Source organism: Oryza brachyantha, chromosome 3, assembly GCF_000231095.2.
Source record: "Oryza brachyantha chromosome 3, ObraRS2, whole genome shotgun sequence".
Classification (NCBI taxonomy): domain Eukaryota; kingdom Viridiplantae; phylum Streptophyta; class Magnoliopsida; order Poales; family Poaceae; genus Oryza; species Oryza brachyantha.
Window position 1 is genome coordinate 7260260 of NC_023165.2, and position 13066 is coordinate 7273325.

The following is a 13066-nucleotide window of genomic DNA, read 5'->3' on the forward strand; positions in this document are numbered from 1 at the left end:
TATGGTAAGAAACGAAAATATGAGAGTATAAATATTGATATATTAATATATGCTCGTTGGTAAGTGGAAACAATAGATGTGCAGGATATTACACGCCACTAGAGCTTATTGTCTTTCCCGACACAATCATGGTATGTCGAATTGACGATGATATTACAGCGCACTTGGGCTTAATAATGGTATGGCCAATATTATGCTGCTGTGTTGTTAACATCGTATTTCTTGGAAAAGACTGAATCGGTTCTCGTTGCTAGTTCAATTACGCAGTCCCTCTCGAAATTTTGATGCCTGTCGGTTTCCTTCTTCAAATTCTCTCAAATGATAGGCTGAGCACATTCTTCCAGCTTTTCAGCCTGAAAAAAAGGCAATCATATCGCATGTTTTTTTAAAGATTAACAATAAAGATAAAATATTATCTGATTTTATAATAGTTATTTCATGATATAAATAATAAAATTAACTGCTACAAAGTTGAAAATATGTTTTAGAAATGTAAGATAATATTTTTTTCTATATATTTTTTTTCAAAAAACATACCATTTAGCAGTTTAAAAAGAATAAGCGTAAAAGATGAGAAAAAAAAGCTGAGAACAATGAGTTAAAAAAACGCAGCCTATATAGGCTTATGCATGCTAAGCAATGGCGGCGCAACGGTCATCGTGGAGCTCAGGCAGCGAAGTAGCTTCTCTATCAGCCTGGAATTTCGAGGACGGTACGCATCGGTTTCGTGCCGGGGCGCCCACCCCCGGACAGAATAGTGGCTCCATCACTTATGCTAATTTGTATAACGAATCAAGGTTGCAGAAATTATAATATTCTTGCCTTTCAGAAACAAATTGCACTTCCCCATTGGGAAATATGTTTATATACAAACACTCCAATAGATCGTACACCCGAACAAAGAATTGTAAACTCAACTCAAGCAACCAAAATCGAAACCTGAAACACAGGCCAGGCCGATGACCAACAAAAAGGCTTACCGTCGGCCAATTCCTTCAACCTATAACCAACTCACACGCCATCCCAACACAAGATTTTAACTCAAAAAATGGAAACATGCCGTATAATCATGACGCAAACAACTCTGCCGGCACAATTTCCAGCATACTTTCGCATCCCAATGTAGATGTTCAAACTGGTCTTGACAGATCTACAAAGATCTGGCAAATCAAATGATCTTTGGCAGCAAAAAATCACTGACATAGCATTCCAGTAGGCTAAAAAACTGAATATAGATTGCTGATCACCTCCTGTTAGCAAATGATGCTAATGCATTAGCATGAGCTGGTGGTAGAGCACTCAATATAGGTTGCATTTGCGGACCATAAACAGATATCAAATGAGCAACGGCCTTGGCAACTACTGTTTTGACTTCATCACTCTCATTTGGGGATACTACCACTTGGGCAAAGGCATTTATCACATCAGGGACAAGAGGTAGGATCTGCACCAAGTAAAAAGCTACGATTGATCCATGAACAGGGCATGAACTTTGCTCACATGATCGGCAAAGCCAAAGAATGAAAAATGGTAGGTTAAAACAAGAATCACCTGAGGATGTGATGATAATAATAAATTACAGACACAGCTATAGACAACCATTGATTCTTCGTGATCTTCTTTTAGCGGCAAAGCTTTGATAAATACCGGAAGTACCTAAGAATCCAGCACAGATTGCAACCAAGTATGAGACAAGCACCCAGAAGTTCCAAATCTGAAATTATTCAAAATATTATGTACCGAGTGCTAACCTGGTTGAGTGGAATTGACTGAGGCTGCACAATTATCATCCTGGCAATTGCACCAGCAGCATTATCTCTAACTGCATCATCAGGTTCAGAATCAGCAAACAAACGATGCAGACCATGGAGTATATCCCCGTAGTACCTGTACAAAGATGAGTAAAAACCAGCAAACAAAACATGTTAACAAAAACAATGAACTGAACTTAGAGGATTTAAAGTCACCATTAAGCTCTGTAGAAAGAATAATGAAATGTTAAAACCAATTCATTATCAACTAGACATCAGACCATTCGATATGCTTCAAATTTCTTAGTCACACATATCAGTAATTCAGTTGACACAACGGGTTGAGTTTGAGGTTAATGTTGGGAGAAATCTACAAGCTCTTGGCAGATTATCACTTGAAGAAACACTAGCCTTTCTTGATCTTTCAAGCAGGACTATGAAAGCGCAATCCTCTAAGCTGGACTATGAAAGAAACAGTTGATCCAGAGCACCCTGGTCACAGACAGGAGTCTAATAGATACAACGTAATAATTAACTCCATCTGATTTGTGTCATAAAGTAACATATATCACAAGGAAATGCATAGAAACTATGGGGACGAATGAGAGAACTAGCGTGATTTGCTAACTGCAAATCTTGGTTGGAACTGTCAACTGTCAAATACCAAGAAACAGCACTAGCCACAAGTTTCTGTAAAACCAAGACATAAAAAATGTCTGTGCATTCAAAATGATGTACATACTTTAGTGCTGCGGCACCTCCATTCTTGCATATCTCACCAACACAGAAAGCAGCATTTCTCCTATTCGTCGCCTCAGATGATGCAAGCTCTTTCAATACCAAGGGCATTATCTTCTGTAAAAACAAATGTGATGAAGCATTAAGTGGACATAAAAATGAGAAAAGGAAGTGGTTTTTAAGAACTAAAAACATACGTCGACATAAGCAGAAATTGGAGCTCCCATTCCCTGAGCAACCTCAGCTAAAGTCGCAACAACCATAGTTTTATCTTGAGGAGGATGGGGAGATTTCTGCACTCATACCAGAAAGAAAATTGCGAAGTTAAAAGTAATGTAGAAGATTCTGCAGAGTTCAGATTGGTAACAGTATGTGTGTGAGTTGGTGTAGGGTTTACTCACCGCAAATTTCATCAATGAATCAAACAATTTTGCAAAGATAGGATCAAAGTAAGATCCCATCACTTTTGCAAAAGCAGGCAAAAGATCTGAAACTGCATCCATCAAGACTTCATCATGATCAATATCACCATCGTCTTCACCATCTGACTCTACTTGCTGACAACATGATTCTTGACGCAAAAGAATAAGTGTTGCCTCGGCAAGTCGTGTGATATCTGAAATTTCAAAATCAGAAATGAGTTTTAGCCATACAAGTGTAACATTCTCGGGATACCTAAATATATTAGTTCAACTTACAAGGTTCAACTGCAGCGAAACCACAATCCCTCACAATGTCCGCTAAGCTCATGCAAGCTTGAGCAACTACTTCTTTGTCATCATCCTCTCTCATGGTCTTGATATAAATGTTCATAATTGTATCTACAAAAAGGAAAAATAGAGTATGGTTCATTATGCAGGATAAAATTGACATAAAAATAAAAATATGACACATATTAGCATTTACCAAGAATATCCTTCTGCTTCTCTAATACCTCCTGCATGATAGAAAAGTATATCTTGCATCAGAGTTTTGATGTTTCACAATGATTAGTACAACGCGGAATAATATTTAGGAGAAGTACTCACAGCATGTGCAGGAGGTATTGCCCTTATTGCAGTTAGGATATCTGCAATAATAGTACAAAATCTTCAATGGAATAGAAGAAGCATGTGTGTTCTAATTTTTACCAGCTTGAAGCTCGAAAAGCAATTGATTTAAGTTGATCAAGGCTATACCTTCTAGATTCTCCGTGAAAACATACTGGAGAATACTGCCATAACTCATTTTTACAAAATTTCCATGTCTATGTCTTACTCGATAAGTGTACATAGTACACTCCAAGATTGCAGTTGCATTTTATATATATATCATGTTCACAGACACAATAAATAAACGAATGAAATCAAAATTATCATGAAGGATCTTGAGATTATGGCTTTATGGAAATTTTGTTATATATATGCCCCTTTCCACTTGCACTCATGGCATATGTTTTAACATACTCCATTTTACACAGTTAGATAGACTAAGTTAAATGGCTATTTCATTTTTACAATAAATAAAGTCATTGGTCTATTTGTATTCACTTAAACCTGACAGTGGTACTTCCATAATGCAGGCATTACGGAAACAAAGAAACTAAACATGTGCTGCAAACTTTCACATTAAAGATGACCAGGTAAGGAAATTACGTTTTAAAGAAATAATTGCCTGGAGCCTGACATCTTCATGAAAATATCCGCTGTGCCTGATTAAGATCTTCAATGACTCCTCCAAGTACCTAGTGCCAGTCAAGGATGTGTTCAATAATAATGAAATTATGACCAAACAATTACATTATCGCCGTTTTTAAGGATACGGAGCAAAGGCACTCTTTGTATGGAGGGCAAAAAAACCAATAGCCTGAGTTGCCGCAGCTTTCTCATCTAATACTCCAGTCCTTACGCTGATATTTCGAACCCTGGGCTCATCTACATCATCATCAGAAGAGACGCCACTGAATCCATTGTCAACACTATCAGCATCATCTATGTCGACAGCAGAACCATCATCCAAGTTGCACGAGGAAAATGCAAGAGGTACAACATGAGGAAGATACTGCAATGTACAACAATCCACTTCTATAAACATAAATAACACTGATGAATTGAACAAACTTCAGACTTCCCTTTATTACCTGTGTGAAACTATCATCCAAAATCTCAGCAACATTACTAAAAAAACCATGAGTATATTCTCTAAGCTCACTATAATCCAATCCAAAACCCTGCAAGTGCAAGGAACATAAGTATTTGCAGTAAGGCTGCCAATTGCCTGAAGTAATGCAACTAATACTCACAGAAATAGCAGCCTCAATAAAAGGAGGCAGAATCGCTTCCATTCTTGCTCTGCCAACTGCCATTGCCACTATCCCAACAACCTCAGTAGCCCTAGCTCGTGCACACAAATCTTCATCACTAGTGAGCACCATAAAGCCTTTCATCATCTCTAGAACCTTTTCTGCATATGGCATAAAAGCCCGCTCTGCAGCAGCTGCGACAGAGCCAATTGCAGACTGCAGAGAAACATTGTCATGGTCAAGTAAAAGATTACTTAAGGGAATGAAGCCAATCTCCTACTTGACATATAGATTATTTTAGAGCAATATTTACTATACAAACCATGCATGTCTCTTGCAGGTTCCGAGCACTACCCTGCAAAGACATTACTAATCTGCACATCAGGGGATCTAGATATGGTAGGATATCTTCACCCATATCCTCACAGAATGCTGCCAGCGCATAATATGATTTCTCCTGCAAGGTCTCACATTAGTTCAAGATTACAGAAAATGCCACTCAACTTCAATACATATGCAAGATTTAACTGAAGTTGGAAATTTACCTTCACTTCATCTAATGGGTCTTCGAGTGCATTTAAGATGCAAGGAAGAACACTCTCATAGTGAGATAATATTTCCGGCTGCAGGTGTTCAGCAAATTGACCAAGCGCAAATGATGCAGCACCTCTAACCATTTGTTCTTGGTCCTTTAAAGCTTCTAAAACAACTTTGAGACAATCCTCAAGCTTATCTTTTAAATGTTCACAGCACCCCTCTGAGACAACACCTAGTGATGTTACAGCAGCCTCACGATACTTGGGATTGATATGACAAAAACTCACAGAAGCAAACTCAAGAACTGGTGGGAAAACATGTCTGGGTAAATTGATAGCCATTGTATCAATGACTTCTGCAGCAGAACGATCAGCTGCTAGATCAGAATCGCCATCTTCATCAGCTGTTTCTGTCAGCAAGGGGCACATAACTTGTAGAATGGGTATTACCAGCTTGTGCTTTTTCAAGAAAGATGCTTTAAATTTTGCAAGCCATGAGATTATCTGGATAGCCTGAAAAAACAAGTGCATGAAAAGTTAGCAGTTTGTAAAATCAGATAGATGTATAAAAGGATGCAGCTGATTGATCAAACCTGCTGCCTAATATTTATTTCCAGTTCTTGGTTTGAGCAAACTTCAAGTGAAAATTGGACGATTGATCTCACCGAGTCCCCAAGAAGTGGGGCAGGGGATTCAATTAGCTCATCAAATATTTCAAAAGCGATGGAGGCAACATCTTCCTCTCCATTAGAAAGACAGTGTCTTGATACATTCAAGATACTGGGAACAAAGTCCCGAAACATTTTTACCTACAACTTGCCAGTACTAATGAGTTAGAAAGTCAATTCTGGAACATCAAGCAAAAAATCAAAATGCACAGAGAGGGTTTAAGGCCCAGACTAAACAGCACAAAGGGAAAACAACACTTGTACACTCATGAAAAGTGGACACTAACTCTTGAAAACAGTTAGCTCTCTACAGTAACTAAGCACTAATTGTACTAATGAATTTTTATCTCACTGGTTAATAAGAATTTCATGTGTCCCTGTAATAAAATTACAAGTTCAACTATTCAAAGCAATTTCTCCAGAGATCAAACTCACAGATTTGTTAAAATGCAACTCAGTATTGATAGGCGATATGAGCTTTCTCTGGTATCTTTCTTCATGTGCAGTTCTACATTTTGTTTTCTGGGGCACATGCTTTTGTTTTACTTTCTTTTACATAGGAGAAAAAGAAACAGCTCAATGAAACCACAAGGATCAAAATGAGATTAAGTGGATTATCTTCAATGAATATCTCCCTGTATCTTGGGCTGAACGTATGGGTAGAAATCTGTTTTTCTTTTGTAGATCTATTCGCCGTGTATACAGGGTATGTCTAGACATAGCATGATATTATATTTTAGACTAAAAATCAGCTAAGGAAAACAACAGATCTAAAGAACTTACAAGGCTAACAAATTCAAGAGATAAAATCACTACAATAATAAGCAAAGCGGCACTTTCCAAAAGAAAGGCTCTACTGAAAATACATAGCAAACAAGAGGTTAATAAAACCATACAGAATAAATAGCACATTTTACAGACCGAAAAAAAAAAGTAAACACAGAAATATCGGTGCTGACAGGAAATTAAGAAAAACTTACGACGTCATTCCCATCATTAACGTACTCTATGAAAGATCCAACAGCCCTGTTTCACAGAGAGGAAAATTTTTTATCCAAAACCATGAATATTAAATGAGAATAGTCAGAATAGCATGATCAAACTTAGCCATACTTTAGTGCAGCAATTCTGACCCGAGAGCTACCCTCATCTTGCAGGCATTTCAGTAAAATAGGTTGCAAATCATTCAGATGAGATTGAAAAGTAGTTCCGATAGTTTCAGTAAGGGAGCTGAACAGAATCAAAGCTACCTGTTAAGAAAATAGTGATCCAATAAGCGTTGACATGTTCATTGAAGTTATTCACCAAAAACTGCTGTATATTATAGCAGTAGGAAATTGGTCTGGATAGATATCTAAACTCATCGATATGAAATAATGTACTATGAGTCAATTATACATCAATGTTTGCATGCCACTCATATTAACAAATATAGAGAAACTAATATAAGAAGAAAAACCAGGCTGAAACTCCCATCACTATAAAGAGTAAAATGGTTTTAAGATTTCATTTATGCATAGGAAGCGTTATGATTTCCAGTATTGGTTTCACTTTATGTGTATGAAGCATTATGTTTCCAGTATTTGCTGGTGTTGTTAACCAGAGGAAAACAAAAAATTGAAAGTGCTAGATGCTGTAAAAGCCATTAAAAAGTCAAGCTATGGCATTATTGGTTTAGATCATATCATTGACTACCATATGGACAAGCAGTTGTGAAATGGTGGATTAACATGTTGCTGCAATCGTATTGTCAACTAAAAATGCATACCTTTTTTTAATTTTTTTTCTCATAGCACGAATCAGGTTCATAAAGATATAAAAAGAAGACAACAAAAATGTAAAGGGCAAAAGGCTCTTATTATGTTTTAACAATATGATTCACATTTCCATTTCTCAGGTTGATTATATGGCCCTAAACAATTATAAACATATATAGCAAAATATGATATAGGAAGTATAACAAATTTGATAGGAACACTTCAGTGAGATAGACTTACTTCTGTATGATCTTCCTGTGGACTTTGGCTGCATTGGAAAATGAAAGGTAACAACTCAGGCCATTCTCCTGCAGGGACAGCGTACTTAGCTATAATACTTACAACGTTTGCGCTAGCTCGTCTTACAAGATGACTGCATAAAGTAAGATTAAGTGAGTTCAGTCTGTACCAGAAGTACATATAAAAAATATGACGTAGTTCAAACAAGTAATCAGCATATGCACCACATGGAAGGGATGCTAGCATGGTAGGCAGATTCTATTACATGATCACATAAGGTTTTGATTCGTTCAAGTAGTGCTACACAACTTCAATATTTCAGTTGAAGTTTCTAATAACACCACTACAGGTACATGGAAATCAATGCTAATAAATCCATGGCACATAACAACAGTAACATTTTAAGTTTTGAGTTCTGAAATCGTCATGAAGACATGTATTGCCATATAGCCACGGGTTAATTACTGGAATGGAGCACAAATCAATTTTTTGTGTGTGTGGATTGTAACTCTACAAAAAATGGACTGCGAACTATCATAAAAACATAATCCTACATTTTGGTTGTTTCTATCTTCAAAATTTACCATATTTGGTAGGACAGGGATAGACAATTTAAACCAACTTAACAAATGAAATCACGCTATATTGACTTTTTATGAGGCGCCTACCCATGATTCAATTTGTTTTCAAATCAAAACCAACCATCCCCAGTCCAGCAAAGCATTTCCAGTCTTGCAGGTGCAAATCAATACAGCGTTATCCAAGGAAGAGCGAGAGTTGAGCAACCACCTTGGGCCTGTTTGGGGGAGCTTCTCCCAGCTGCAGCTTTTCCCAGAAGCTGCTTCTGCCAGAAGCTGCCCCAAACGGTCCACAGCTTCTGAGAATCTATAGTTACAGATTCTGGAAAATGAATTAAGAATCCAGAATCTGGAAAAGCTGGGTTTAGGAGCTTTTCCAGATTCTCATAAGCTGGCTCCCAAGCAGCTGCTTCTCAGAATCTAAAGCTCCCCCAAATAGGCCCCTTATATGGGCAGATGTATAACAGTCGCCCAACTCACATTTGAATTATGACGGGCAAGTTCTTTATTAGGTCTAACAGCAGGTCGATTGTGCTATACTCCTACTTCACATACACGAACTGTTCAGCATTTGAACATCAATTTTAATTTCCCCTGAGACAACCCAGTTCCAATCAACCGAACAGGGGAAAAAAAAACTCCCAGATTAGGGAAGCGGGAGGGTACGGGGGGCGGTAGGGAGGAGTGGTTGGAGAAGGACCTGTGGTCGATAGTGATGGAGTCGATGAGGGCTTGCTTGAGCGAGGCCTTGGCGTGCGGTGGAAGCTTCGGCCAGTGGGTGGTGATCTTCTTGCGGAGGAGCACCGCCGCGAGCTGCCGGACGTTGGGGGTCTTGGCGGTGCGGAGGTGGTGGACGAGCGCCGGCACCACCTGCGGGTCCCGCGCCAGCCGCCGGATCTGCTCCTCCGCCTGACGCCGCGCGTCGTTGTCGGGCATCAAGAACTGGATCAGCAAGAGCTCGAGCGACTGCGCCATCCCTCCCCGTCCTGGATGCGGCCGCCCCCTCCCTCCTTGATCCAATCGGCCGGCGCCGGCGGAGCGGTGGAGGCAGGAGGGCCAAAAACCCTATCGAATTGGAGGCGGAGGCGGAGGCGTTTGCTCGGGTTTTGGTGGCGGCGCGCGAGGGGGGCGGGAGTGGGCTTGTTGTAGCTGGGAAATTACTGTCTTTTCGGGGTTTTTTTTTTCTTTTTGAGAACGCAATTTTATTATCTGGCTGAGCCTGAAGAGACGTACGAATGGGCCGGACTAGAATTAAACTCTAGTTTTTGGCCCAACTACGTTTGAGCGGACTTCAGACCTATTTGGGAGCTTCTACCAGCTCTATCTTCTCACGGAACCAACTTAGGTGCGTTCAGAACATTGTGTTGCAATCGGACTCTCAGGTGCTTGTGAAGGCGTTGAATTCAGCAGATTATGATTTTGCTCCGGCAGGGGTATTATTCAGGGAAGCCAAATTCATTGTGTCTTTCTTTGTTTCGGTGATTGTTTCTTATGCTCCTCGATCTTGTAATAAAAGTGCTCATGAGATAGCACAAGTTGGGTGTGGTTGGGACTCAGATCACCCTGTCATTTGGGTTGATCCCCTTCCGGAGTTTGTAAGCAGAATTTTGCTTCGCGATTTGTCTGAACCTATATCGTCTGAATAAGAGTCGGTGAGACTTGATTTTCAAAAAAAAAAAAAAACTTAGGTGCGTTCTTTTCAGCCTATCCGACTAAAATCATCGGTTTTTCGTTAGCACGTTTTTCAATAAGTGTATTTCGTGCAAAAAAAATATAATATAAAAATTGTTTTAGATCTATTTTTTAAATTTTTAATAAGTAATACTTAATTAATTATGTTTATCATTTTTCGTGCAGGCTAATATGCTTACGCAACACCCACCTTCGACGCAGCCTTAGTAAATAAAAACCTACTTGTTTCTTTATGCTATAGCCACCTAATAAAAGGAATATTCCTATCATCAGAAGCAGAAGTTGGCAATCTAATCCTCAGAAATCAAAGGTCTCTCAAACAACACTTAGTTTCTAAAAAATCGAGAGTAGTAAATACAAAAAATGAACTAGAAATATGAAGCTGAAAAACCAGCTTTTCCATGTGATGATAAAATTGTCTTCTCACCCAACTGTTTATTAGAATCTCAAGCTCTTTAGACAAGACATTTGAAGCCTTGATTCTAGGGCACCGCTCTAGTATTTGTATTTAAGGCAATGAGGTCTAATTTGGAACGGATATTTCACATAAGAACATTATATTAGTACCTATGAAATTCTTGTAAATTCATGTATAGGAAGGAGCCCATCAAATTGGGCTCCAGACTAATCAATTAAACTCTAGTTTTTGGCTCGACTACATTTAAGCAGACTTCGGTCTTGTTTGGGAATGTTGTAGCAACTCTAACTTCTCACAGAATCTCCAAACATCATAATATCTCTTAAACACAACACTTAGTTTTTTTTATAATATGGAGTAATACAATTGAAAAACCGAGCTAAAAGTCAGAAGCTGAAAATCCAGTTTTTCAAATTATGAGAAGTCGGCTTCTCATAATAATTTTAAACACTCCAAACTGGACATTCAAAGTCTTGATTTCAGGGCACCGCTGTAGTATTTATATTTAAGGCAATAAGGCATGATTTGGACCGGAGATTTCACATAAGAAAAATAGAATAGTCTGTGTGAGATTCTTATACAATTCATGTCTACGGAGGAGTCCATTAAGGGCATATTTGGGGAGCTTTAGATTCTAAGAAGCAGCTGCTTGGTAGTCAACTTTTGAGAATCTGAAAAAGCTCCTAAACCCAGCTTCTCTAGCTTCTGGATTCTTAGTTTATTTTCCAGAATCTGTAGTTACAAATTCTCAGAAGCTGTGAACCGTTTGGGGCAGCTTCTGACAGAAGCAGCTTTTGGGAGAAGCTGCAGCTGGGAAAAGCTCCCCAAACAGGCCCCAAATTGGGCTCCAGACTCCAATCTAATCAATAACCTGTAAAATCTCCCTATAAGAAAATATGGAAGTTTAAAATACCTCTGAGATGTCAAAAAAGAAGAATGCAAACATACGGCAAGCATCACATTCCGACCAATGGTTGGCAGACCTCGACTTTCAGGCCACCACAGGTTGGACGACGACCCTAATCAGTCAACTCGTCGAGGTTTGGAATGCTGTCCATAGCCTACATTTAACAAAAAACGAAGAAGACACGATCAACTGGAAACTAACCAACCACGGCGAATACACGGACGGCAACGGCCTACAAGCGCAACTCCTCGGAACAACAACTTCAAATTTCAATGCAATCATCTGGAACCCCTGGGCACCGGCAAATGCAAAACCTTCGCGTGGCTAGTCATCCAAAACAGAGTTTGGACATCTGATAGACTGGCAATCCGGGGGTGGCAGAACAACTACGTCTACCCCCTATGCCGAAGGAATCCAGAAACGACACTCCACCTTCTGGCATAATGCAGATACCTGAAGAGAATATGGGCGAAGCTCGGAGACTGGACGGCATGAGAACGGTTAAAACCTACGCAGTGACACCAAGCCTCGAACCTGCTAGAGTGGTGGGAGAGCACCGCTAGCACAAGCGGGGCGCCGAAAAAGGCCTTGCGTTCTTTAATGTTGCTGGTAGCCTGGGAAGTTTGGAACGAAAGAAACCGCAGAATCTTCAGGCACCAGGAACTCCTGGCAAGCAGTCTTTTGGCAAAAATCAAGGAGGAGGCTAGTACATGGGCCTTGGCAGGAGCGAAACAAGTTGTTAGTTGGCTTGCCTTATAGTTTTCTCGGCCCAACGGGGGCCGATCCTGTAAATTTCATGTACAATTTTTACTCCATCTCTATCCAATGAAATTGGCAGCTTGCCGATTCGTTCAAAAAGAACCTCTGAGAATTAAAGTCTTTATTTGTTTGATTTTGAGAAACAACATCCTTACCAGAGAGGATGGAAGAAAAAAACAAAGCAATGTCAAAATTGTGTTAAGGAGGAAACTATTGATCATCTTTTTTTTCCCCGATATGCTCTGGCCAGATTTATCTTGAGTGTGTTTAGATGTATGTTTGACATTAAGATAATCGATGAAGCGGTTAATTGGATGAAGAAAATAGGTGTGTCTAGGCATGTCTGCTAGTTTTGTTTAGCCTGGGCGGGTGAAATACAAGTTGATCAACCTAGGTAAGAGTGGAGAATGATAGGAAATTGCCATGAGTATGACTCAACCACTGATTTACGTATGATTTTATTTAATTGCGCGTCAGCCAGGATTCGAACTCGAGACATCTGGCTCTGATACCATATTAAGTTGCAAACATGTTGCATGCACCAGCCAGTTACACTAAAAGCCTAAGCGGATAGGGAAAGACAGACAATTCACTTTATACACTCCAATAATGTATCTTTCCCTAATTCCCTTATTTCTTAAAGAAAATCAACAACCTGTAAAAGAAAATCAAACTAGTGCTAGATATGATCCTTCTAACCCAGCTTTGTAAAGTATTATTGCCTGGCCCACGGAATACGTT

The 13066-nt window shown here is 39.4% G+C and overlaps 1 protein-coding gene across 1 annotated transcript; it reads right to left on the reverse strand.

Annotated features, from left to right (window-relative positions):
• Window positions 1-1138: 1138 nt before the first annotated feature.
• On the reverse strand, window positions 1139-9706 carry LOC102701528 (importin-4). Its single transcript, XM_015835733.2, has 20 exons — window positions 9250-9706; window positions 7972-8104; window positions 7088-7224; window positions 6955-7000; window positions 5900-6115; window positions 5316-5819; window positions 5093-5227; window positions 4771-4986; window positions 4609-4698; window positions 4291-4529; window positions 4124-4212; window positions 3518-3558; window positions 3396-3426; window positions 3188-3310; window positions 2891-3105; window positions 2687-2782; window positions 2494-2606; window positions 1752-1887; window positions 1552-1656; window positions 1139-1444 (listed from the first exon to the last, which is right to left on the reverse strand). Exons 1-20 carry the CDS (start codon window positions 9522-9524, stop codon window positions 1244-1246), a joined length of 3141 nt encoding a protein of 1046 aa, XP_015691219.2. The 5' UTR covers window positions 9525-9706; the 3' UTR covers window positions 1139-1243.
• Between the last annotated feature and the right edge of the window lie 3360 nt (window positions 9707-13066).